The sequence below is a fragment of the Clytia hemisphaerica genome, unplaced genomic scaffold, assembly GCF_902728285.1.
Source record: "Clytia hemisphaerica strain Z4C2 unplaced genomic scaffold, Clytia hemisphaerica genome assembly, whole genome shotgun sequence".
Taxonomy (NCBI): Eukaryota; Metazoa; Cnidaria; class Hydrozoa; order Leptothecata; family Clytiidae; genus Clytia; species Clytia hemisphaerica.
In genome coordinates, this window is record NW_027104191.1 from 148,300 (window position 1) to 175,602 (window position 27,303).

A 27,303-nucleotide genomic window follows, 5' to 3' on the forward strand; every position below is an offset into this window, starting at 1 on the left:
TGCCTAAATTAGAATTTATTGTTGTATGAAACTTTTCCAGTAGCGTGCTGGCAATGGATGCAGGGTACAATCTCACACAAGGCGGCCCCTTTTATTTTGGGGGTATAAGGGGCGGAAAATGTTTTTCAAATCGTTTAGACGTTTTTTTATATTTTTATAAGAACATTCAAAATTTTTGAAGCCTTGGAATGTTCTTAATGTTTTGAGTTTTAAGCCTAAAATTTTTTTTTATTGAAACAAAGACACGTGTACGAACATATATTACAAAAAATTACTTAAACATAAAATATAGTCCCTCCCCCGCTAGGAACTAACGTTAAATCACCAGGGGTAGCCTAAAAATGTTCTTAACTTGTTCTTAACATTTTGGCTATCGAAGCCTTATGTTCTTATATAGTTTGTTCTTATAAAAAACGTTCAGGCGATTACCTTACTTTACTTACATTTAACAATTCAAGAATAGCAGTTCCCAAAAGAGTATTTAAAAGTTTTTGTCACGCTCACTGTACCTATAATTTTAAGAAATTTTGTATTCAAAGAGTCCCTTCAAAATCCTAAATCCTCTATTTTCCTGATACCGTTTTATTCAACCACACTAATCCCCCCCCATTGATAGGTATTAAGCAATTAGATTGGAATAGAGTCTAACAGGGGTGAAATGATATAAATCCCCCCTCAAATGAAAGAAGTCGAGTCAATAATATTTCATTTTGATATTATATTATCATTACATACATATACTACATTAATTACATAAGTTACATTTTACGTTACAATATTATTTGAAATACGAGATAACTCTTCCAGAGGAGGAATGACTTTAAAATTTTATTTCTCATTTTCGAGCTTAGACTAGCATATGCAAGGTTGGTCCAACATTCATAAAACGTTATATTAACGTCATGGATGTTGTTTAAACGCTTGTGCACTAGTAAGCGGAAATTTTTATCCAAACGCAGCAATACCCCTCTATTGTATCTGAAAGTAATCAACATTTGCCGCATGTTTTTGGACATCCAGCTGCAATCCCAGGGAAGAACGGACTTCTGCAATGGCCACTTTTAGCGGCGCAATCGGAGCGGCTATCCACACATCCACCACACACTTCATCACGACTTGTAAACCCATTTTTGGATTTTCCAGATTTCAGATCGCCAACATTATCGGGGAACTTGCCAAACACATTTCCTTGTTTCTTGTACCGACAGACAACGGTTACGATGAACTTTCCACGTGAGTCGTTTGTCTGGACGTAAGCACCACCACATCCAATGCGAGTGGATGATTTCCACACCATCTAAAACAAATAAATATTAACCTCAAGGTTAGATTTTTTTAGTTTTGCCATTTAGCAGCTGGCACTCAACGTTGTTTTAACGTTCAAGTAACGTTATTTGGACGTTATGAATGTCACATGGACGTTGTTTTGACATTGTGTGCCGTCTGGTTTAGTAGCGATTTATGTTTAGGGTCCGAACTCAACTCAGTGTGGTGCGTCTCGTGACCTGCACCATCATTGGGGCGATTAGCGATGCAAGAGATGACCTTACTTAATAGGTCGATTTGTATGTGATTCGAGCCCACACCCTTTCGGTCAGGAGACAAGCACGCTAAACCTCAACTACCCCCCCCCTACCACGTCTGCATTGTTTACACCGGTGGACTAGATTAAGAGAGCGTCAGATATGCACAACGGTCCTTCGACAAGCGACCATTATTATCCATATAGCGGACATTAAGTAAGTCATTAAAGGTTCAATCGGCGGGCGGTATTGAAAGGTTTTGTGACTCAAATTGTCATACCCGCGCTGAGGAAACTAAAGTGCCAGGCTTCAGAGAGCTGAAATATCATTAAACGCCCAGGTTATAGGGCAATAATGTCATTTGCAGCCCGGCCGGAATTGGATTGAAGTCGTTGCATTGAAGCGAAGAGACTAAACTAACGTCAGAAAAAAACACTTTTTGGTCATTTGCTCGCCAGGTGCTAAAAACTTGTTGAAGAGATAGCATTGAAGCGAAAAAACTTGGCTGACGCTAGTAAAAACGTTGATTGAATGTCCGATATGGACAATGATAGTAATAGCGTTAAGTTTTCGTTCGTTTTTGTCATTAATTCTGCCCTTGCAATTTGATTATTAGCCCTCTGGTGCCATAATGACACTATCGGGTGGATAATCAAACTACGCGGGCAGAAAATAACAACAACGACCTCAAACTGAACGCTATTGTTATATTAAAGAGACTTTTCTGCTTTTGTAACCCTTAAAGAGAATTTGGAACTATTTTCCATTTGTACCTTTTTCCCGAGTTTTTTTACTGTACTAAAGCTAACACTTGGACTTGAAGGGAAACCTCCATATTTTGTTGGTCATTTTCGATAACTACTAGAGAATTATGTTCACGAGTTCAAAATTAGGAATGCAAGTCTGAAAATTGTAATTGATTTTACCTGAGTGAAATGTCCGATTTCAGGAGCTGGCAAGAAATTGTAAGCACCTGTTAATTTCCCATAGTTAAAAAGACGAAGTTCATTGTACCTAAAATTAATGGAAGGAACATCAGTAGAATTTCCAGACAAAACGTTGGGCGATTTCCTGAAAAGTTTTTCCAAGCAGGCTGAATATTCATGAAGCTAATACCAAAGTTAAAGCTAAATTGACATTTTGAACATTTTATCTTTGAAGTATAATTTAATTTCTAAGCCCCCATTAATGCTATGTTAAGAAGTTAAATACACCGTTGGAAAGGTATTGTTGAAGAAAAATATTCAAAAGATTGAAGATTTTGATAAATCAAAGATTGCAATGTTTTCAAAAGAACTTTACCATTTGTACATAGCAACACAAATTCCTTCTCGTGGATCATCTAAGAAGCCTTGATACAAATTTTCTCCCTCTGAATACATTTTCAATTCATTTTTGTCATGGTCAAACTTGTTTTCTCTTGCTAGCTTCATAGCATAGACGATGGCATGGTCCTCAAGAACCGAATCGTAAGTGACGGCGCCTGTGCCTTGGTGACGGTCCCGAGCAGCGTTGTGGCCTTGAACAGATACGGATTGAAGTCCGGCTAAAAAAAGTTCAGTCGAATTTTGAGCATGATGATATTTGCTATGTGAGAATCTATGAATTGAACGATCAAGTCTGGGTTTTAACTACAAACCATTGAATTCTTACTGTTTATTTATTTTGATTTTATGGCTCGTTGTAAATATTGTTTGCTGTTACAATCATTTCGCAGATTAAAAGGAGCAAGGAAAGGGGATTTGCCGCTAGTCATGGTACCTTTTTTCACCTCCATAAGTCCCAGGTAGCCGCACAAAAACACCAAAATAAAAAAGTCAGTCCATCGTGGGAAAATTTGGGAAAATTTTGGAATTTCAGTCCCATTTAGGATAACTTTTTTCACATTTTTGGAAAAAAATTTCCAGTCCCAGGTAGGGTTCATTTTTCGAATCTCAGCGGCACACCTCCGTCGGTCGGTAAAGATTTTGTAGAAAATGCTTACATAGCTCTGTTGGTTGAGAAGCTGAAAAAGAAAAGAAAACAAGGTGTAATAAGACTGTTCCAAGAATGGGAAAAAGACTGCATTGGTTATAAGAATTTATTCTTTTGTTGTATGGGCTTCAATTCCCCCTAATTCTTTTTAATTGCTGCTCTAGTGTTTTTCAAATATTTAATTTTTGAAACTAGGTAAATGAAATCATGTTGGTTAAGCAAATATCATGATAACCGTAGACAAGAGTCTGCTCGTAATTCTGGCTGAAATTTGCTTTCTTGAAAAATACGCTGAGTACAGTGAAGTATACTAGAAAGCATTTGATGAGGACGCAATTTGAAAGAAGAGCATCACAAAAATTCTAAATAAAGAAAAAAAAACTTCTCGGACTGTTATTCTGGTGGGCTGGTTTACAATCCATCTAAAGTGAGGTCAACAAAATTGAGAACTATACGCGTAGAGCTACCATATACTACCAGGCCATTTAAACGCACTATCCAAAACACCTTTTCAGCCGTAGTTGCGTGGTCAGGCGTGTGCCACTTTATTATTTAATTATCCCCCTAAACTCGTTCTAATCCTTTTGTACACCTTTTTCTATTGTCTTTAGGTGTGAAAAAAAAGACTTGGACGTTTTTTAGGGTAGAAGAACGGACAAAAAAATGCCCGCACGGTAACTGGCGGCTACGGTCGAAAAAGTGTATCATTGGAACTCCTTATTTGAATGTCACTCAAAATACTCTGATTTGAAAAGAAAATCTTGCTCCCTTAGAAGATGATTTGTGTGTCAATAGACGATATCGGCTTAACGTGAAAACTCAGATTTGAATCCCGAGAATTTGCCCACAATGCTTTGCGCGGAAAAAAGTTCACGATAAAATCCTTTCCACACAAAGCATTGTGGGCAATTCTCGGGGGTCAAATCTGAGTTTTCATGTAAAGCCGATATCGTCTATTGTAAAGCGCTCTGCATCGCATACGTGATATTCACTTGGCAAGGACGTCATTCGAAAGATTAAATACGTATTCATTTTATTCATTTTTAACTCGAAGTGTTTTTCGAAATGATTGGAACAACGTTATTACCTTTCTTTTGATATTGTAAGTTTTTAACGTGCAAGATCAATTAACAAAAAAGAGGATGAGATTGCAAGTCGTACAAACGAATAAATTTGGGCAAATTTGTTGCTATCTTTAGATCAGCTGCGGTACGCTATTAAAAAATTTGAGTTTTTGTATTCATCAGTTTGGGATGAGCTGGAGTTTTTATAAGATACTTTACTAATTGGTCATTTGAAATAATAGAGATGACGCCTTCTTTACAAAAAGCAATAAAATCCTTTGTCTCAAGATTCAATCATCAACCGAATCATCGAAAACCTTGTAAAAACTCCAGCTTTATTTTTAATTTACCAACTTTTTCACATTTGATCGACACGGATGCGAAGAGAGATTGGTCAGAAAGAGAAAAAGAAAAACAATTAATTACTTATATCAGCATAATATAACAATAGGTAGACACTTTCCGGATATGAAATAAACGGGAACACTTATGTAAAAATAAAGCCTTTAAGTAGAACACTTACATCTCTTAACGAAAACTGAATCTCCAACTTCTCCATTTTCTTCTTCTCCTTAAATACCACAAAAAAATTAATTAATTATTTTGTCATCGCTTATCAACATCATAAGGCACTGTCGTTGTCCCCTTTTGATTAACGCTTTCTTGAAGTCCTACCGTGAGATTGGGTAACTTGCATCAGTGGAGGCTAACATGCATAGCCCTCAAATGAATGGCCTGTCTGGTCATTAAAATACAACTACGCAGCTCCGCTCGCAGCTCTAGTCTACCATTTTTGTTTTGATTTAACTTTGTATTTTAATGACCAGCCAGGTCTTTCATTTGAGGGCTATGCATGTTAGCCTCCACTGATGCAAGTTACCCAATCTCACGGTAGCTGTCCTTAATTCTGCTCCTTAGCATTTTAAGCCGACAACAGGATAAACAAAGTTTATGATCCGTTTAATAAAGTAATATGGGTGTTTTATGATAATAAGATAATCGTTATGAGAGGATGTCTGCCCCTCCATTAATTTTGCTACTCTCTACTATGTCTGAATTAGTTTGAGAAAACTCTACGTTTCTTACTTCTAAAAATCTCTTGATGATTTCTTAATGCGTCACGAGATCCTAAAAGAAAGAAAAAAGACAATCAATAATGATTTTGTCCATCATTTTACAAGAACAATGAGGCTCGAAAATGCCTTGAAATAAGAGCGGTTTAAGATAGGCCCTTAACCTTTAGAATGACTGAATTCCAAACCAATTAATGTAGAAATGAAGAAAAAAAGCAAGAAAGACTCAAATACTCAAGATTTCAATTTTCATATATGCATCATACCCTTAAGCACCCCATTTTTTACAGCATTTGATTTGTGATAAAGAAACCAGGTCAAGTGTTTGAGAGCTTATTCCCTCTAACCTGGTTTCTCCATGACTTACTCATTCTTCCTTCTTTCCAGTCTTTGTGAAATGAATGTTTTCTTCTCATTCGACCATCGTTTGAGACTATGATAAAAAATTATGCCTTAAAGAAATTAATTTTCGCCACCGATGTTTTTTACTAAATTGATATTTGTAGGAAATAATTTTCACGGACCCAAAACCGCGAAAATGATAAAAGTTGTTGTATATATACGTGTCATTTATGGCATTATGTTATACTTTTTCTTAAATGAGGTTATAAACTTTCTACTTTCCTTAAAAGTCTCTAATCTTAAGGTTGATTTGTAAGCAAAGCCAAATATTAAATTTATTACCTCTATACTTTTTGTCTTCATGGACCTCTAAACTATTATGCCATTGGTGGATTTTAGAATAGATAGATACGAGCCCTGCGAATGCATTCGGAATGGGTCCTACCCACGAAGGAGTAGGAATCGCGGCGCTGACAGACACTGCGACTTGACAGACGTGAGCTGCCAAGCCATGGCATGGATTTTAGAATTTGAAGTAATAAACCACAAATCGCAAGAGAAGTCTTTATTCACCTCTTTGCAGCTCTTGTTAAAGAAATCACACTTACAAGCATCTTGGAATTCTCTTTCGTCGTTATCCGTATTTTCTGCAAAGTCATCATTTAATTGGTCTTGTAAGTTGCCATGGTAACAAAAGACCAATGGCAGAACGTAAAGAACAAAGAAAAGTGATGCCCACATCCTTGATCTTCAATCTAATTGGTTCGATTTCTATTGAAAAAAGAAGAGAATATTCTAAAGTATTTTTTGGTGTGTCAAGTAGAATTCTGAATTGGATTTTGGAATTAGTAGAATAGACAAAATTTCTGGAATTTTTCTGAAAATTATTAAACTTTTAAAGACATTTTTAGTCGCAAAGTTTAGCTTATAAATTCTGACAACTTTTAGTGCAAGGTAGCTTGGGTGCACACATTACATTTCAATCCGAGGAGTAAATCACCTAAAAAAATCTCGAACATGGTAAAAATGAATCAAAAATAAATCATAAATCATAAATAAATCAAAATATCGAACACAATTTTTCGAGTGATTTTCCCCTCGTTTCAACCCACAAAACACCACCCACCCTGGAGTCGACGAAAGAGCAAACATTTGGATACTATTTGATGCTTTTTGGCTTTGGAGTCCTCTGTTGAAGTCCTCTATTATATTCTTACTCTTTCATGAAAATCTCCCGGTTTTATATTTAGTGGAAGCCAGGCTCAAATTCGTATTCAGGAGGGGCGTTAGGCTGCTGGCATCCACTAACGGATTCGTGCTCCTTATAGAGGATGCTTAATAAGCTATATTTCCTTTGTCCAGAGATTTTCCGCCTTTAGCCGATATACGGCTAAAGACATTTTTAGCTGGCGGGTGTCTACAAATATAACATTACGTAATGTTTAAATTTTCTGTGAGGCACCAAATCATCGATTGGAAAATATATTTGGATTTTGAAAAAAAAGTAGGCGGAAGGAAGTTTGCTTGTTTTTCTTCCTCCTTTCTTGTTTAATGTGGAGATTTTGTAAAAGATGAGAAATTAGATTTATTGGATTTAAGTGCCCTGATGTATCTTCTGTGTGCACCAACAAAATTTTGCTTCATAAAGCTTTGGGTAGGGTCCGAAAATATTTTGAGCTGAATCTTATTTCAACAAAAATTTCAATTTTGTCAATTCTAAAACTCCATTATTCTTGCAAACCCTGAAATCTGAGAAATTTTAAAGTGCCATAAAAAGGGCTCAAGTATACCATTTAGCCTTAAACTTTTTATGGCACTTTAAAATTTCTCAGATTTCAGGGTTTGCAAGAATAATGGAGTTTTAGAATTGACAAAATTGAAATTTTTGTTGAAATAAGATTCAGCTCAAAATATTTTCGGACCCTACCCAAAGCCCTCAAGTTTTTTTCATACCCTACCCAAAAGAGGGGAAAAAAATTCATGCCCTACCCAAATCCCTTCCAGCCCGGTATATGCTATACTTAATGACCGCTCCCTTAATTTCAACATTTTTGTGAGTGTTTTTGACCATTTTCCTAAGAAATCAGGTGTTTTAAAGTCCACAAAGCCTTAAAATGTTCTTATCTTGTTCTTAACATTTTGGCCATTTTTATATAGTTTGCTCTTATACAGGCCCGGCGGAACAACCGTAATAGTGAGAAGGCTGAAAGCTCTAAATGAGATAAAACTCGCTAATCATTTGCTCAAAAGTGGGGAGGCTGCTCCCCGCTTCCGCCGGGCCTGTTAATAAAAAACAACGCGTATATTGTCTTTATTTTGCCAAATCTATTCCCTGACTTCCTTAAACATTAAACAAACCACACAGGCTGTCTCTTACTCAGGGTAAAATACAAACAAATCAAATATAAATGTAATAAAACAGCCGTAATGATGGCTGCAAACTCCGGTAATTGTTATGGGTCAGCCTTTCTTAATATATGTAACATAAAATTTTAAAGAGTATATCATAGTAAGTATCTTGTTTACGCACAATTACAAATGAAAAACACTGATTTTACGAAACTCCTTAACCGGAGTTTAATAAAACTCCACAAATCTTGTTAAGATCCAACCATTCCTGTCTTCAGCATTTTTCAATAACTAAATCTATAATTTTTAGTTTTTGACGCTTAACAAAAATCGTTTGTTATTACCAATTTCAAGTTTAAGTATCCTGCTGATTTTTAATCAGCTTTAAACCTATTCGTACTGTTCGGGGGTGAAACTAATGTTAATAGCTCCTGAAACAATAGAGCTTTTGGCAAAAGCCTAGTATGAATAGGGTTAATAAATGTTGAAAAATTTTCTGTCTTACGTTTGTAAAAGTCTTTTAATTTTGGAAGATGTTTCTATCTATTTATATTTAGCATCGTTTGGTTTAGCATTTAGTTTCCTCAAAATCAAACTTGAAATCGCACAGCAAACTTTGAATCCGTGCACAGCTACTGCAATCGAGATAGTGATTGCTTCTTCGTAAAAGTGAAAGACACAAATATATTTTTCGGATCCGGCATGGGTTGGGTATGGGTGTGGTTTGGCGTGGTTGTGTATAAGATTGGCTAGGGATTGGGTTATTATCAGTTAGGGTTTGGGTTGGAGCTCGAAACAAGCACTCTTTTGTGATTTTCTCTTAATATAGTCTGGTCTGTAGTTTGTACAATATAAATAGCCGTGAGAAACGCTCTCCTGGCTTTGCATTTTAGTGGATTCGAATCTCACTGGTTGCGATCTTTTGGAAAATCATTCAAACAGTTGAAAAACATAGAAAATAACTCACAAAGTCCCAGAAAGTCAGAAAAGCTACGAACTAGAGAATGAAAAGTACGAAATAAGTCCAGATGTGTCGTTCGCAATTGTGAAGAAGCCATGACCACTCGAGATTGCATTTAAGTCGGCTTCCGACTTGACTCAGAAACTGAAGAAAAAGTTAAATAATTTCCAAACCTACCTATCCTGAGAGTCTTTTTCTTGTAATAAAAATTTTGCTCAAAAATATTTTTTCAAATCTCATTAACATTAAGAAAAGATTTGAAAGAAAAGTTAAGTACTATTGTCTATTGTTGTCTACTTTATCTTTTGTTTTACGAGTTCCAATTGTAAAACGTCTTTCATCGGAAGCAGCTTTTTAACCAATAGGAGCCCGAGTAATTTCATATGCATGATTCCTAACAAAAGTAATTCTTCTTCAAAGAAATTGTCGGACAAAAAACAGGGTACTAGGTGTTTTCAAGTTCTTTAAAACTTGATTATACCATTACAAAAACTTTTGAACAATTTTCGGATTCCCTACGATATTAGTAGCAGGGTGTTTTAATATTTCTATTACATTTCTTGACTTTAAAATTTCATTTTTGCCCAGTCGGTCTTAGCACCATACCTTTTCGTCAGATGGGAAACGTTTAATTTCGAATAAAGGAAATCTATTATTATTTGACAGATTGTAGATAAATATTTCATAAAAATACTCTTAGTTAGGAACTGTTTAGTTCAAAGAAGGGGTCAATCAAGAGTATTAATGTAGTTTTAGGATATTTTCAATATTTTTTATTCGAAATAATTCTTTATGTATCATATCCGCAGTGTTCCAGGTGAAAAACTCATTAATAAGGTCGATTTTTTTCCTCCTATCAAACTCGAAAATTATAAGCTGCCTGAAGTTCTATATTTTACCCGGAATAAACTTTATTGTATTTTTGTCTTTAACATACAAATCAATAAAGATAATGTTAGGCACGAAAAAAAATTATAATTCATTGTTCGAGAAGTTCGGTTCGCCGCCTCAAGTACATATTTCCGCTTATCAATACACTGTGCATGCTAAAAATTCGTCGGCCTAGAATCTAGAAATCGCCAGAGTTAATTTTTCATTCACCAGCCTATCAAAAACAAAGCAAAACCCCTGAATAGGTGTATCAAAATCATAAAACTCCTTCACTAGTATTAGTTAACTTTCTACTAGGACTAAAACCCTGTCTCAGATAGACCCGGTGGAACTTTTTCACACATCGGGTATAAAGAATTCTATCGAAATTTCAATGATGATAGAAATTCTACTGCACCAAGCAAAACGAATACGGTGGGGACAGTGGCGGCCTGGCAGGGGGTGCAGGGTGTGCAGTGCACCACCCAGAAAGATCTGAGAGGGGCGCCAAAAGAGCTTTTCAAGGGGGCGCCAAAATTTTGTTGATGTTTAATTGGGCAATTTGGCGCCCTTCGGCACGTTTATAGCGCCTTTTATGAGTACAAGGTTTATTTTTTTTCGCCTGCGGCGCCTCTTGCATCCTTTCTCTTGATTTTTTTCTAAACTTCTATCAATTATATTGAATCAGAAGTAAGAGAAGTGTTGTGTATCCACCAGGGTTTAAGAGAATGTGTCACCGCCCTTATGAATTGGGCGTACGAGAGTGCTCTTCCACGGCCCGCTAGAAATGTTTGTTTGACGGATACGAAAGTCAGTTTTGATGGAAATCCAAGGATTCCCGGACAATTCCCCCCTGGTGAATCCCTCCCGGTGAATTCCCCCCAGTAAATCCCCCCCTGGTGAATTCCCCCCCCGGAAAATTCCCACCCGGTGAATTCCCCCCCTGGTGAACTAAGCGATTTTACTATCTATTATATAAAAATCTGTGACTATCATGTAAAAATCTTTTCTCAGAATCAAAAAGAATGGGCGTTGTGATTCTTAAAACTTTGTAGACTATCATGTAAAAATCCTTGACCCTAAAATTGGAGGTTTGTTTCGATTGAAAGTTTTAAATTAGTCTCTCTTAGGGTCGGAAAATTCAGGATTTTTAGGAAATATTTGGATTTCCAGAGAAAAAATTGTAATAAAGTCTCTCTAAGGGTCACCTTTTCAGCAAAAATCAGTCTCTCTAAGGGTCGGTTTTCGGAGGTCCCGTCCGCACATACCTCTCATTCACCAACCCTAGTACCCCCCCCGGGTTACAGTCCATGATTTCGAAACTTAAAAACACATATGAAAATATATGGGTGGGAATTTTCCGGGGGGGAATTCACCAGGGGGGGAATTTACTGTGGGGAATTCACCGGGGGGGGGATTCACCGGGAGGGAATTCACCAGGGGGGAATTGTCCGGACACCAAATCCAAGATGGCGGCTGTTGTTTCATTCGACATCTAAGTTTTGTTGCAAGAGATTTAACATTATTTAGCAAACTCTATTCGACTCAAATTTATTCCTCACTTTCCTCTAGTTACAAATGCTCACCCCCAAAATGAGAGATTGCCAAAATGAATAAAACTTGTTGATTCTCCCTGTGGTTTTTGTGGTCTTATACTGACTAACTTTCTCCGTTTTAAAAGATCTTTTAAGCTGTTTAACCTTTCTTACACCAAAATTTTTTGCATGCGGCGCCTAAATTTGAACCCGCAATCCTTCAACCCAACTTCTGAATTTTTGGGGCCTCTTTCAGCCATTTATCTTTAATGGAAAGTAAAGTAAGACCAGCGGCGCAAAAATTTAAACATTTTCAGGTTATTTTTCTGATAAGAGTTTTAGAAAGCAAAAATATAGACTAAATCGACTTACCAGGTATAAAATTTCCATTTCAAAGATTAGGGCGTTACTTTCAACCAGTCAGCTCTTACAGTTTAATATTTTCACTTAATGATGGAGGGCGCAAATAAGGACAAAAATACCAGGGGCGCCAATTTCATAGTTTGCACCACCAAGAAAATTAAGCCAGGCCGCTACTGGTGGGGATAGTGATGTTGATATGATATAAACCCTCCCCACTGGGGAATGGGTCCTACTCCTTATGAAGTAGGAATTCCTTAGTTTTCAAGTAGGAATGCATAGCGCTGTTCAGCCACCTATGATTCTCTGTGCACGCGATACACAAGATGCCATACCACGATGCATTGTGATGAAACTTGAACTACGCGGGAGAGTATATAGCTCATCGCTGGCGTAGAACTGGACGAGTGATATCACACACCACAATGTCTGGCATATCACTCACACTCTTGTATCAGAGTAGTGGTGCCCGGTTCCCCTCACCAGGTGTGGGTTGACCCGGATGAAGATGTGTTCACTTGCCACGTGAACTGTAGTGCTATGACGTGGGAATCGAACTTGGATCTCCGAGACGGGAGTCAAGAGCAATGACCACCACTCCCCTGTGCCTATTTGTCGTGGGGATAGTTTTGGTATTTAATCTTTTTGATTGAACTTCAAATGAGGATGAAATATTGTAGGATATTTTTCCCTTGTATTGTATATTATTCTCTTTTATTGGGACAAATTCTTTTGCCAAATTTTACAGTTGGATGGGCGTTCCCACCGTTTTTGTGACACAGGGATGTAAATCAGGGGTGTAGTGATGAATTCTTTTGGCAATTGGAACAAGTTGAAGGAGCTAGATAACAATGGAAACAGATGGGAAAATAGAAACGATGACTGTACTACTTTTGTATAATTTGGGAGTCAAAGTGGAAAATATTGATCAACTTTTAAATTTTCCAATTGTGAATATTTGATGAAATTGTATTAATTAATATATCATATTTTATTCTAAAGTCTGTCTACTTTGAAAAAAAAACAAAAAAACTGCACTATTACAATATTTTTACGGAGTCCCTAAAATAGAACTGAGCAGAAGTATAGGACATAGGACAGAGAGGTTAAATTTCATCAGTTTATGTCCTAAAATCACAGATTGATATGAAAGTTCTTTTTTGCGGTCAAAATCTTTATTTTTTGTCAAAATCTGAAAATATTCAAAATGCTTAAAACGATAAAGTCACGGTTTTCGCCATCGAAAAGTCATTGTCAAAAATTTATTACAGTAGTCTATTGGTCTATTTCGTTTTCTCGTCAACTGTTTTCTGAGTCAATTTCTCTGCCATGTTCTGGTACATTTGCTGATAGCTAAGGAACGGTGCAAAAGTATTTGGATACTGAATTTGTGGTTGACCTGAACGAAAAGAAAATAATAAGATTAACTTCAGAACAGATGATACAAGGGGGTAATAGAGAGCAAATGATTATTTCAAATCTTACTACAATAGAGTCTCTTTAACACAAATATGAATCGAACGTCTTCCTTAACTCGAACAAGTTTTTATGGTCTCTTCAGTTAACAATGCCTTATAGACCTTACCCTCCATAACTCGAAATTTCCTTAAGTTCGAGTGGAAATCCATTCGAAAAGAAACGGACATGGGATCAGGTGATAAGAAATGATAAGGATACCAAGTCTTATTTTTCTAACTTCCACCAACATATTCCATTAATTTTCCATGTATAATTATGATGGTTTTGGAGCCTAAGAATACCTTTAATGATAACAAGCTAGATGCTGAATGGACCTACCTGATGATGAAAGTAAGATAGCAATGCAAGGAGAAAAATGAAAAAAAATCAGTCAGAAAACATAGCGTTTAGCGAAAATGCATGACGCAAGAAATTCATCATTGATTGATGGTAGGGGGAGACGGAAGTGTTGTAGGGAAAAAATAAATAGAAAGTTCTGGTCGCAAAAATCAGTTTTATTGACAATTGAATCATGCTTGATGGTGAGCATTGTTATCAATAATGTTTTTGTGTGAAAAACATAGAAATATAAGGAAAAAATCCAATGAAAATATGCAAAAACGGCGATTTCCGGAATTTTCAACCGGAAAAAAATTTTTCTCAAAAATCGAACTCGACCATGTTTTGAGCATTGCGAATACGCATCTTTCTACAAAAAAATCAGAAAAAAATCAGAATAAAAATTCGAGAAAATGTCAAAAAACCGGTTTTTCCGGCATATTTCCGGCATTTTCGGCCGGAAAAAAATGTTTTTCGAAAATCGGGCTCCGTCACATTTTAGGTATTATCATATTGCGTCAGTGTGCAAAATTTAATAAAAACATATAAAGTACAGCTCGAGAAATTCAAGAAATACTGTCTTTCCGGCGAAAATAGGTTGTTCCGGCGACTTTTAAAATAGTTCCGGCTTCAAAAATCAATTTTATTGAAAATTGAAACATGCTTGATGGTGGGCATTGCTATTAATAATGTTTTTGAATGAAAAAACAACCAATTATAACGAAAAAGTCCAATGAAAATCTAGAAAAACGGCGATTTCCGGCATATTTCAGGCATTTTCCTCCGGAAAAGATTTTTTCTCAAAAATCGGACTCGGCCAAGTTTTGGGCATTGCTAATACGCATCTTTGTGCAAAAAATCAGAAAAAACTAATGATGAAATCTTTAGAAAATGCCAAAAAACCGGTTTTTCCGGCATATTTCCGGCATTTTCGGCCGGAAATGATTTTTTTTCGAAAATCGGGCTCCGTCATATTTTGGCCATTGCCATTTTGCATCTTTGTGCAAAAAATCTGAAAAAACTAATGAGCCAATCTCGAGAAAAGCTGGTAACAGACGGACGGACGGACGAACAGACAGAGGTTAATTCATAGGACCTCCACCGGGGCACCCGGAGGTAGGTCCAAATAAAATAACAATTCTCGTTCATATTACAATGGAGTAACCATAACCATAACACGCACGTGTGACACAAATTTGCTCGAGTTAAGGAAATTTCGAGATATAGAGTAAGGTTTATAAGGCATCGAAAACTGAAGGGGCGACAAAATTTGTTAGAGTTAAGGATAGGTTCGAGTTATAGAGGTTCGAGTTAAAGAGACTATATATGGTGAAGATCAGAGATCTGAACCTCAAGGAAGAGCAAGTGTTGAAAATACTAAATAAAATAAAGATGAAACATAAAAAGGGACTAATATTTTTATAATTATACGTTATTTATATATTTTGAAAAAAAAACATAACTTTAAAATGCCACTCACCGTAGAAAGAGTTGAAGGATGGTACATTAGACTTCATTTGCCAGGGCTGTTGGTTACTTTGAGGGACTGTGTTCCTCATGTAAGGACTTGCTGCTCTGTTGAAAGGTGATACTTGATGTCCTAATCTTTGTGGAGCTGGGAAAAGGGAGAGCAACATTATTAAAGATAGAATTGTTTTGATCTCGCATTAATTTTTATTATGAATATAGCTTCGCTATAGTAAAAACTCATAGCATTTATGGTTATGATCAAATCATTTTAGGGAATATAATTGAACAAAGAGCCGTTAAAAAAGTCAGAATTTTTAAAATGAAAATGGTTGCCGTTGTGACCTTAATCGATCCGACTCTGGAGATAAAACTGTAAACGTTTGAACTTAGTGATTAAACTAATTTAGATCTTAAGCTTAAGAAATAGTGATAGCCTCCTCTGAGTAACAGCTTTGGATTGTTAAAAACTAGAAAAAAGGACATTGTGAACGTCTTTTTTTCAACATAAAACTTACTCCGAATCTCAGGTTGAGGTAGTTTGTCCTTTTTCGCAGGTTTGGTATCCCAATTAGGCCTCACTCGAACCACGCCTATTTGGTCCAAATTTTGTCCTAAATATGGCATATGACTTCTACGTTGACGGGCTGAAATGTAGAATAAGTACTGTTGAGTATAGATTCTTTGACTCGACTGAAATTCATTATAAATATTGTCAACAAAAATGGGTCAGCTTTTTTCGATACACTGTGTCACTGATCGCCACTTTCACTTTGTCTTTATGAAAAATATCAGAGATAAGTCTATTCACAATAAGTGTGCACTCTTTTTTCATTTACCTCGGGGGGGGGGGCACGCAGTTACTAAAGACTTTTGAAGGAGTATAGTGCTTTTCAACACTTTTTTCAGGACCACCACCCTTTGGTTATACCTTGATAGTAACTGTTTTCTGAAAAGATTTCCAGGTACCACCCCTGTTTTTGAGTGATATCATCAAAAACATGCTCGAAATTACCCTAAATTGCGATTATTTTTCAACCTAAAGCCATTTTGTGCTAGATTTTCTTTTAATTTACTTGGTTAACAGCTGTTGAGAACATTTTAATGATAATTACGGGAAGCATAATTTCAAAGTTGGGTCTGAGAAAAATTTCTAATTTTTTTTCGTCCATTTATAGCAAAAATATTTTTTTAACAAAGAATTTTTTCACTGAAGTGACTCCTTCATTATCGAACGTCATCACTGTGAAAAAATTTCTCAAAAATAATCATTCAGTCAAAAGATATCAAACAAAGTTATAAGCTGATTGACGTCTAAAAATGCTGTCTTCTGCTGCTTTCTGCTGTTTTTTTGGGTCAATCACTTATTAACTTTGTATCATAACTTTATATTGAATAAATATTTTAGTGAAATTTCTTCACAGTGATGACCTCCTAAGATCAAAAAATCTCTCCAGTGAAAGTGATAGTTATAGCACTTCTCTACAAGATCATTTTTTTCTTCTTCATTTTCATCTTCGTTATTAATATTTTTTTTAAAGACTTTTTTGCTTCAAATTGTTCCACTCACAAATATCTCTCCAACGATACTAATGATAATTTATAAAGAACGAAGAATTCCTTCAAAAGTTATAGCTAAAAGAAAAAAGAGTGCACACTTATCGTGAACAGACTTTAATGAATGATGTCCTTTAGAAAAAAAAGAAGAAGCCTAAAAATATTCTTAACATGTTCTTATTTTCATCACTTTGTAAGTATTTTTGTCTATTTTCCTAAGAAATTGGGTGTTTTAGAGACCGCACTGGACCGCATCCTGAAAATATACTTTGTTCTTTATATTTTGGCTATCGATGCCTCATGTTCTTATACACATTTTTTTAAGAAAAAAGAAACTGAGGCTCAGAATGCCTAAAAACTAAGAAACATCTAAGAAACATGCTGAGGCTGAGAATGAGAAAATAGCATTTTTTAATTCGGTCTTTTTAAGAACATTCCAATCAAAACAAATGTTTTTTTTTCTTTCCATGAAAAATAGGCTGATTATGTCAAAAAGTTTAGAAACATGTAAGAAACATTTAAGGCTCAAAAAGCCGATTTCTTAAGAAACATCGAAGGCTGCTTGGTAAAACTAGTTTCTTAAAAAAACGTGTATAGTTTGTTCTTATAAAAAAGTGTATATTATCATGTCTCACCTACTAATGAAGGAATATCGTCTTCGGAAGATCGTCGATGTTTCTTTTCATATTTCCATCCTTGCTTTGATAACACTCCACCCACACCACCTAATATGCACAAGAAAAAAGGGAATTAGGTACGGATAATGTAAGGTTTGGGTTTTCCAGAATTTGAATTATGCCGGAAAAAAAATATTTTTACTAGCGTTCTCTTATTTGCCCTTAAAGTCAAAATCCTTTTCGGTATTTGAAACGTATGGTATTTTCAGAAGCATTATCTCCATAACACTAGTAGGGAAGGAGTTATGAAGTAAGGTGACCAGAAAACTTGTTTGAGTTAAGAAGACATTCGATTTATAGAGGTTTGAGTTAAAAAGACTCTACTATAAAAGAAAAGTTAACGTATTCCATAATGTTAAATTCGAGTATTTACCATATGAATTTCCACCTAACCCATCCATGAAAGGATTACGTTTCAAAGCTGCTGCGTTTAATCGAGCTGAAATAAAAATTATAATTTTCATGAAATGCTTTGAAATTTTAGTCCATCTTATGGACTTAATGGGATTGAAAGTAGAGTATTCTTGTCAGAGTTACTCGCAACTATAATTGATCTAAAACATAGTTGGCTATAAGTATGTGACCAAAGTTGGCTATAAGTATGCGACCGAAGTTGGCTATAAGTATGCGACCGAAGTTGGCTATAAGTATGCGACCGAAGTTGGCTATAAGTATGCGACCGACGAAAGTTGGCTATAAGTATGCGACCAAAGTTGGCTATAAGTATGCGACCAAAGTTGGCTATAAGTAAGTTGGCTATAAGTATGCGACAAAAAGTTGGCTATAAGTATGCGACCAAAGTTGGCTATAAGTATGCGACCAAAGTTGGCTATAAGTATGCGACCGAAGTTGGCTGTAAGTATGCGACCGAAGTTGGCCATAAGTATGCGACCAAAGTTGGCTATAAGTATGCGACCAAAGTTGGCTATAAGTATGCGACCGAAGTTGGCTATAAGTATGCGACCGAAGTTGGCTGTAAGTATGCGACCAAAGTTGGCTATAAGTATGCGACCAAAGTTGGCTATAAGTATGCGACCGAAGTTGGCTATAAGTATGCGACCAAAGTTGGCTATAAGTATGCGACCAAAGTTGGCTATAAGTATGCGACCGAAGTTGGCTATAAGTATGCGACCAAAGTTGGCTATAAGTATGCGACCGAAGTTGGCTGTAAGTATGCGACCGAAGTTGGCCATAAGTATGCGACCAAAGTTGGCTATAAGTATGCGACCGAAGTTGGCTGTAAGTATGCGACCGAAGTTGGCTGTAAGTATGCGACCGAAGTTGGCTATAAGTATGCGACCGAAGTTGGCTGTAAGTATGCGACCGAAGTTGGCTGTAAGTATGCGACCGACGTTGGCTATAAGTATGCGACCGAAGTTGGAGGTCAGCCGAAGTCTACTCCTCCGACAGCTATCTACCTGAAGGACGCCATTCTTTCTCCCTTAAATGCTCCATTACCCTTGGTCCTTCTCTTTAATTGCTGAGAGCAGAGAGGCATCGCACAGCATTTGATTCTCCCAAAAAGGTTGTCAAAGTTCTGGATAACTGGGATAATAGACTTCACGTGCGTGCATACTTACAAATTTCAGCGCGTCTTTGTTCGCTCAGCATAATGGAGGGAGTTCCACGATGAAATCCAGTTTCTAAGATATGAAAATGAAACATTTTAAATATCTTAGGATACTGTAACGTAAAGGAATTTCCAGACTGTCGTTGTAACCTTAAGCTTTGGTTCAGACGGCTCACTTTTCGGCCTAACTTTTCCAATTGTAAATCAAAGTGGGCAGAAAAGTTTACGTTGCCTTCTTTTGACGTAATCTTTTTAAAGCCAAGACTTAAACTGCCAACTTTCTGCCCGCTTTAATAATCATAAAAGGATGGGCGGAAAGTTGGGCGTCCAAAATAGAGCTAAACTAGAAATAAACTTCAAAACATAAAGAAGAATCGGAAGTCAGAGTCGTAAAATGAATGAAAAAGTTTTTTTTTTAATTTTTTGAATTTAACTGATTGATCGATTTATGTGATTTGTACTGTATACCTGTATGGATATCTCTCTTATGGATGTTCAAGAAACTTGGTGGGTGTGGTATGTGTGATTTTTCACTACCTGTGACATCGACCTATATGGAGAAAATGAAAAGAACAATCATAGAATTGCAGAAGTATACCGGGTGCGCCACAAAAAAGTTTCTCTCTTTATAGTCTAGCAAGCTAGACGACTAATTTAGACATATTAGAAATAAAGTAAAAAAGTAAATTTTAGTCGTCTAGAAACCTTTGTGCACTAACTCCAAACAAAAAAAAAGTGTCAATATCGCAATTAAAATTTTTTCCCGCTCAAAAAAAATTCTTGAAAATAAAATGTGTGTGGATTTGTGTGTTAAAAATGTTTCATTTGAGTTGATTTTATTTTGAGAGTTTGTTGTTGCTTAATAAATTGTTTTCTCGCTACGCAAGTTTCTGCGTAGCTAGGCCCGGTATCTATAAGGCTGGAACACCGGATTCTTCCAGTCGTTTATACAAACTAAATCCCGTATCATTATTTGTGTTTATTATTAGTATTACATGCATTATAAACGACTCCAGTCTACTCTCTTTAAAGTGAATTTTCTCGAGGTCTAAAAATGTTAAAATAAAGATTTCTTTTTCACTGGAGAGAAGAAAGATAAACTTAAATTTTGATGGGTTTTTTATACATCTTTTCGACCGTAGCCGCCAATTGCCGCGCGGGAATTTTTTGTCCGCTTTATCCCACTAAAACCGTCCCAGTCCTTTTTTCGCACCTATTATAGACCGCGTTATAGACAATAGAAAAATGTTTCAAAAAAGGATTGGATCGAGTTTAGGGGATGATTAAATAATTAAGTGGCACGCGCCTGACCACGCGACTACGGTCGAAAAGGTGTATTAAATTCGGTTCATTAGATCAAAAGTTATGCTCAATTGAATAAAAAAATTACTTTCAGAAAGTGCACGAAAACATTTATAAGTTAATCAAACGCTCATACCATTCTGCCGTTTGGTTTGTTTGTTTGGATTTTACTTTTCTTGTAAGCATATAATCGTTTTTGTGCTAAAGCAGCTCTTGACTGGACAGCTTGAATTGCGGCTAAAAAGAAATTTAAAACATACAGAATTTCTAATATTATGCTTATGGTGCTCCTGTTTAGTAGTGATTAAGTAGAGATTAGACCGTGCACTCCCGGTTGAGGAAGTTGAACCTTTTAGGATGAGCTGGAGTTTTTACCATTGAGTTTCAAGCCCGAAGGGCTAGAGGTCAATCTCTTTGGTAGGATTTGAAGCCAAAAAATCCTACCAAAGTTGCGCGGCCTTGAGCGACCCGCCTGGTTTTTACACAAATGACAGATTGAAACTAAAATTTACCGCTTAATTTCGAAAAATATATCACTCGAAAACAAAGGAATTGCTAGATTCAATCCGTCATCAAAAATACGGCGCATATTTTAAGGCTTCAATTTTTCTTGCCTGAGAAAGGTTAGAGATTGACCTCTAGCCCTTCGGGCTTGAAACTCAATAGTTTTTACAAGATACTTCATTAATTGGTCATTTGAAGTGATAGAGATGACGCGTTCTTTAGAAAAAGTAACAAAATTGTTTTATTACTGGTTAACGAACAACCAAATCAAATAAGAGCTTGTAAAAACTCCAGCTTGTAAAAACCTTTTGTCCCTTATTGCATGAATATTAGGAGACGTGTCATTTTTAACACGAATGGGAAATTCTCGTGTTAATAAAAAACCCATTAATTTTGAAGGCTCCCTCTAAAGGGGGCTTTAAAGTTTATTCCTACTTATTCGTGTTGATTTGAATAATTGACCTGGAATTCCGAATTTTACAGATCTTCAATCATTACACCCTATTAATTTCTACTTAGTTTTGACGGACTTTACCCCTATGGAAATCCATGGAACAGAAATGGATCTCCTCAACAGGGGGTTCATATTTTTTTCTGGATAAGCACATTCAGATAGACTATACGTTTTCAAAAACAAACTATATAAGAACATAAGACCTCCACGGCTAATATGAACATTTTAAGGCTTTTTAAAAGGCCTAAAACACCGAGCTTCTTGGAAAAGTTGTAGAAAAATATTCACAAATTTTGGTAATGTAACAACATTTTAAGAACATTTTTAGGCTTAAACTCAAAAAGAAATGAATATCCGAAAGGTATCAAAAATTTTGGATGTTCTTATAAACAAAGCGTAGATGGGAAAAGAATGACTTTATATTTTTAAGGACCATTATTCTTCGACCAAGATCAAAAAACTTATAAGGTTCAGTGAGGGATCTGAAGCTATTAAATACCGATATTGGCAAAGGTATGGTAAATACCGTCATAGCATACTATCATCTTTACGAAAAGACATTCTAACACAATAGACCTTTTCATAAATTACGTTACGAACATCACTTGCCTCTTGTTTTGAAATTATTACCATGGTGATTAACTCCCAGCGGATTTTATTAAAACTACTTCCTATTCATAAAAAAATCATTTAATGTCTCAAGAGACATTGTTCACCATGGTAATTGTTTGAATACGAGGCAAGTGATGTTCGTGACGTAATTTATGAAAAGGTCTATCACGCCCACACTACCCCCCTCGAGAAGGCGGACGACTGAAGAGCGTACGTCATCAGAAAGGAAAATTGTAACAACAAAAATGAACAATTAGATTTACAATTATAAAATCAATTATAACACACTACCCATCAGGGAATTCCAAAGTTAAAAATCTGTTCAAATAATTATAAGCAAAAACTGTCAATATCTTTATATTGGATTTGATATGATGAAAAAAATGGATGACAAAACAGGATTGATCTGATTTTTTCGCCTATTTTGTAGATTCATATATTTTATGTCAAGTCTTGTGAAATTTATTTCACTTTCCACTTGATGTATTTAACAAAGTATCGATCAAGTTTTTGGTAGATGTGATATTTTCATTGTCAGAAAAATTACAAAGAAAAGGTAAGTACTAGGGTTTTTCTTTGAAATGAATTCCTTTGATTTATACTGTTGGTATAGTATGACGAGAAGTCATCAAATTCAGGCCATTAATAGGGACCACAATGGAAACTGTTTCATCAATCATCTGAAAAAGTAGCTCATTTCAAGACATTAAAAGAAAGAAAATGAGATGTTTTTCGTGGACAAAACCAACCGAAGACCGTTTTTGAGAAACCTTTAAACTGCTGAAAATTGGACATCTTCATTTGAACAGTACAAAACTTTCTCTAGTGATTAATTTTATGATAGAATCATCGAAATAATATCATGTATGTATGTTGTGTTTTCGATATACCACGGCCACAATATTAGGATTTTGTTTCTGATCGAAAGCGAGCTCGATATTTATCGTTTGTCTCAATAAAGAATCCAAAAAAAATTACTAAGCTCGTTAAACTTAGTTTTCAGACATCGTTCAAAGAAAAGCACTTAAAATATATTGGATTTACGAATTTTTGACCTCAAAAAGATGCGATTAACCTAAAATTTCCTCAACTTTCTCTTTTGGAATCTTTATTTCGTGAGAAGCTTGTGTGTTTTGCTTCGTCAGGTCTCGTGCAGGTTTGCAAAACTTTGTTATGATAACAGAACAGAGGCGTCTACAAAATGAAGAGGTCCTGGTTGGTCTACTGAATTTATGTAGATTTTTTTGACACTAGATCTTTTAGTAGATAGATAGAGCTCGGCTTATGTGAAAAATATCAGTATAATCCTGATTACAATACGTAATAATCAATAAAAATTAGGAAGTTGGGACATAAGTGAAACCTAGAAGATTAACCAAGAAGTCTTTGGTTCAACAATTAGCTTTTGGAAATATTTTTGACATATTGACAAGTATGGCTGCAAAGTCAATTAGTGACAAACCAGTTCACACACAGCGTTGTTTGGGCGTTGATTCAACGTTTTATGGATGGTAAATGAACGTTGAAAAAGCTCGAAAGACGATTACTGATAGATTCAAATATAATTGGATACAAATTATACAGTTTTGACCATTTAAAGTGGATTTAGAATTATAGGCAATCACTTTTTTTATCTATTTCTGATCACCCAAAAAAGTATGGTAATTTTATGATAGAAGTGGTGGAACATATTTAGACTTATGGCGACTTTTACTAGGCTGGTAGCTTTCTAGTCTGAGTGCTTATGAAACTTGGTGTGATTTGTTCATCCAAAATAAAAATTTGGTTTCAGCTCAAGGTTCTTTATTCAAAATGGTCTTTCCTGTGAAAGATAAAACTAGTTACCTGATTTTCAGGAGGCGACAAAGCTGTTCAAAAATCATGAAATTTCAATTTTCTTTTTTAGGGTTGTATTGGGACGTCATCCGAATTACGTCGAATACATGATGGCAAAATTTCGTGAATCGGCTTACGTCAATGATTTCGTTATGTTCCGTAACGCATGTGAAGAGCGTAAGCTGAAGTATACGTTATCACATATCGAACGTTTAAAGTCTACATACAACAAACAACAAGATAAAGAGAAATTATTTTTCGCCGTCCAACATCTCTCTGTACCGTCACAACGTAAACAAAAACCCGTTGCTATAGGTGATCAATCGGCTGCCGTTAAAAAAGTCAAAGTAAGATCTCTATCGGCGCCGTCATTATTGGATGAAGTTACGGCAGACGAAAATAATGATGTTACCGTGACGACAGATGAGGAAGCAACAGAATCAAAAGACGATGGAAAATTGTTAAATAAACGCAGAAGTATGACTGTTTCTGATATGAAACCAATGTCATGCGAAATTCAAGTGTATCCCACAAGGAGTAGACTGGACTCACCAAAATCACAATCTAAACGAACCAGTATTTGTTCATTAAACTTAGAGTCTAGTAAAGGAAATATTGATAAAACAAGCAGTTCAAATTTTCAAAATGGCGACACTACAGAAGCAAAATTTGAGAAAAAAAGTTTGTTAACTGTTGAGCGAGTTTCGAAATTCAATAAGAAGGAACCAATCAAGAGAGGTTGCTCATCCAACTCCACACGGAGTAGTTTTTCCGAGACCAGTCGATTTAGTATGATTTCCAACGCTACACGGACATATTTGGAAGATAAAGAACGAAAAGAAAAAGAATTATTAAGTGAACTAATAAATAAACGGAAATCAAAGGAAACCGATGAAACCCATAAAAACCCGAAATCGGGATTATCACAACTTCCATCTAAAGAAGAATGGGAACGACAAATCAATTGTATGAAACGAGCCAATCAGGATTTGACACGTCGACAACAACAAGAGATCGAACGTAAAGCGCGCGATCGTTGGCGACAATCGTTTGAGAATATGAAAATGAATCGATTAGCTGTCTACCAGTCTAAGATTTATAAATCTGGCGCGGAAGAAAGTAATACAACTTTTGTGAAATTTTTACCGAAAAGCCAACAAGCTTTTTATATCAAGGACGTACAATTTGCCCAGAAATTTTTGTAATTTGTTTTGTTTATATGTCAAAGTCTAAGTGCGAACCTAATATGATTCACTTTGTATGTGTAAATGCATTGTTCTGAATCGAGTTCCATGGTTAAACAAAAGTTAACCGAATTCTTTTTTCATTGGTTTTGCTATTGGTATTTAACGATATTCCATAAGTCACCCCCAAACCCATTTTTAAAAGAGATCATAAAAAATTTTCTAGGCATACCTTTATAGCCTTCTGAATAAGCTTTTGCGATATCAGAAAATTTGGATTGGTAATTTTTATAATCATCCAACTGCTTTGCAGTGATTGGTTTATTAGCTGAAAAGAAAAATATGCAAAAAAATTAATGGCTTGGGGACACGAGAAGTTTTTTTCGCGCTGGTGCAATGTATTATAATGTGCTCCATCCCACCAACACAAGAAAAAAGTGCATGTCCCATGGTTTCTTTTTTTTTGTTTCATGGGACAGTGCTGATTTTGTTCCTGGGACAAAGGAGCAAAATTGATTCGAATCAATTTTGCTCCATTGTCCCAAGGACAAAAGTGAGAGAAGTACAAATGTTATTAAAAGAAAAGTGGGGTGGAGACACGAGAAAGCGTTTCAATTTGGTGGGATGAAGCATGTTGCATTGCACCAACGCGAAAAAAACTTCTCGTGTCCCCAAGCCTTTAGGCTTTGGTAATTTTCTGAGAACGAATTGGAATCATGATATTTTTTATGCGAAGAATTTTTTAAGAAAACAAAAGGTAAGCCCTACAAACGAAATAAGTACACGCCAATGGTCAGCAAATGCCTGTAAATTAATCTGCTGACTTTAAACTCCTTGGAGCCAATACATGAAGTACACATTTTCTATATTCAACTCCAATTTTCGATTCAGGTTACTTTAGCATTCTAGCTCATTTTCTAAAAAAAATTGCTTTGACCATCCCAGATATTATTTATGCTAATTAGGTAAAGGGCTATCGTTTGTCATGTTTAGATTACCTAAAAACCTTTTAATTTACGATACGAGATAGCGAAAAAATGACTAATTTCAGGGCTGGAGCCTTGGCAAGTTGGTAGCTTATAAAGAAAAAATATGTGCACACTCTTCATCTATAAGAACAATGAAGCTGTTGGGCAAATTTAAGAACCAAATGGACAGGTGCCGCCTCTGTCTCCATATAACCACGCTACTTCGAGATGCCTTGGAGTTTTTACAAGATACTTCACTAATTGGTCATTTAAAGTGATAGAGATGACGCGTTCTTTAGAAAAAGTAATAAGATTCTTTTATTACATATTAACGACCAACCAAATCAAATAAGAGCTTATAAAAACTCCAGCTTGTCCCACTACTTGAGAAAGGGAGAGTTTTTAAATATGAAAGCGTATTCTTACATTTTGGATAGAATCTTGATTTCTTGGAAATTTCTGCATAACTTTGCATGTCACCACCTAGATAATGCGCACTTCCTATAAAATGAAGTATATAAAGTTACAAAATTTGGTGAAAATGTTCAGCCTCAATGTTGAATTGAGGCCCTTGAGACTTTTAAGAGGTATAATGAATAAAAAAATTTATCACATTAACGTTTTCCATAGTGAAAAACAGACAGTACCCTAGTGTATAATCTACCCTACTAGAATTTGATTTCTGAATTTGACCAATATACCTGATTTCAATATCTTCTAATTTTATTCAAGATTTTCGAATTAAGCGAATGGGGAAGGACGCAAGGCCACGTCCATTCTGTCAGTAATGACGTCCATTAGCATTAGCAATTTTCCATATTAGAAAGATTGTCTTACTAGAATCTCTCATCTCAGTGATAGTCAAGGAAAGTTTCTACATGTAGATTACGGGGGTTAAAATAAAATACTGAAATCAATCGTACCTGCGTGAGATAGGTGAAGTAATGACAAAGAACTCAATGCCAGTAGAACCAACATGTTTTTCTCGTAAAAAAACTCCTCAAATGCTCAATTTGATTTAATTAAAAAAATTTTGAGATGTTAAATTTTCTAATCTTTAAATTCTGCTAATTTTGATTTCCGACATGCTAAATGTGCGCGCTCTATTGTTTACAAATTTCAAATGAAGATGGTCGTTCCGGTTGGTTGATTTTCATGTTAATTATTTTGTTTATTATCAGTTTTAGTTTGCTTTGTTTTGTCAAACAACAACACCGTTTTGTTGTTTTGTTTGAAACAGTTTGATCGTATCTACTGTTAATTATTCAGTTTATATCTGCTAGGTTATCATTGAGTTCAAAACCCGAAGGGCTACGTTCTTTAT

At 35.7% G+C, this 27,303-nt stretch overlaps 3 protein-coding genes across 5 annotated transcripts; 1 reads left to right on the forward strand and 2 right to left on the reverse strand.

Moving 5' to 3' along the window:
• Nucleotides 1-907: 907 nt before the first annotated feature.
• Nucleotides 908-9,508, reverse strand: LOC136815033 (cysteine-rich venom protein-like). The gene is made up of 9 exons (XM_067071465.1): nt 9,464-9,508; nt 6,585-6,747; nt 6,002-6,067; nt 5,648-5,689; nt 5,085-5,132; nt 3,508-3,528; nt 2,826-3,069; nt 2,450-2,537; nt 908-1,297 (listed from the first exon to the last, which is right to left on the reverse strand). The coding sequence occupies exons 2-9, from the start codon at nt 6,715-6,717 to the stop codon at nt 989-991; spliced, it is 951 nt and encodes a 316-aa protein (XP_066927566.1). The 5' UTR covers nt 6,718-6,747; nt 9,464-9,508; the 3' UTR covers nt 908-988.
• Nucleotides 9,509-12,984: 3,476 nt separating this feature from the next.
• LOC136815035 (uncharacterized) lies at nt 12,985-27,064 on the reverse strand. 2 transcript variants are annotated; one of them, XM_067071468.1, is made up of 11 exons: nt 26,903-27,064; nt 26,406-26,480; nt 25,244-25,339; nt 20,558-20,658; nt 19,588-19,669; nt 19,130-19,192; nt 17,923-17,988; nt 17,508-17,597; nt 15,834-15,962; nt 15,329-15,463; nt 12,985-13,450 (listed from the first exon to the last, which is right to left on the reverse strand). In XM_067071468.1, exons 1-11 carry the CDS (start codon nt 26,955-26,957, stop codon nt 13,335-13,337), a joined length of 1,008 nt encoding a protein of 335 aa, XP_066927569.1. In that variant the 5' UTR covers nt 26,958-27,064; the 3' UTR covers nt 12,985-13,334. The 2 variants fall into 2 exon arrangements, with proteins under 2 accessions (XP_066927569.1, XP_066927570.1); XM_067071469.1 differs by lacking the exon at nt 25,244-25,339 and having other exon boundaries at nt 26,903-27,041.
• Nucleotides 22,381-25,133, forward strand: LOC136815034 (uncharacterized G-patch domain protein DDB_G0278987-like). Of its 2 annotated transcripts, none has more exons than XM_067071467.1 (2): nt 22,381-22,547; nt 23,898-25,133. In XM_067071467.1, exon 2 carries the CDS (start codon nt 23,935-23,937, stop codon nt 25,030-25,032), a length of 1,098 nt encoding a protein of 365 aa, XP_066927568.1. In that variant the 5' UTR covers nt 22,381-22,547; nt 23,898-23,934; the 3' UTR covers nt 25,033-25,133. The 2 variants fall into 2 exon arrangements, with proteins under 2 accessions (XP_066927568.1, XP_066927567.1); XM_067071466.1 differs by lacking the exon at nt 22,381-22,547 and adding an exon at nt 22,835-22,855.
• Nucleotides 27,065-27,303: the final 239 nt, after the last annotated feature.

Bases quoted from the DNA above. Each gene is read 5' to 3' on its own strand.
- LOC136815035 (XM_067071468.1), bottom strand. From the start codon at position 26,957: ATGTTGGTTCTACTGGCATTGAGTTCTTTGTCATTACTTCACCTATCT. The intron at 26,481-26,902 runs GTACGATTGATT...TTCATTTTATAG, and splicing joins ACTTCACCTATCTCACGCAG to GAAGTGCGCATTATCTAGGT. The intron at 25,340-26,405 runs GTAAGAATACGC...TTTTCTTTTCAG, and splicing joins ATCAAGATTCTATCCAAAAT to CTAATAAACCAATCACTGCA.
- LOC136815033 (XM_067071465.1), bottom strand. From the start codon at position 6,717: ATGTGGGCATCACTTTTCTTTGTTCTTTACGTTCTGCCATTGGTCTTT. The intron at 3,529-5,084 runs GTAAGTGTTCTA...TTTCTTTTTCAG, and splicing joins TTCAGTTTTCGTTAAGAGAT to CTTCTCAACCAACAGAGCTA. The intron at 2,538-2,825 runs GTAAAGTTCTTT...CATTAATTTTAG, and splicing joins TGTGTTGCTATGTACAAATG to GTACAATGAACTTCGTCTTT.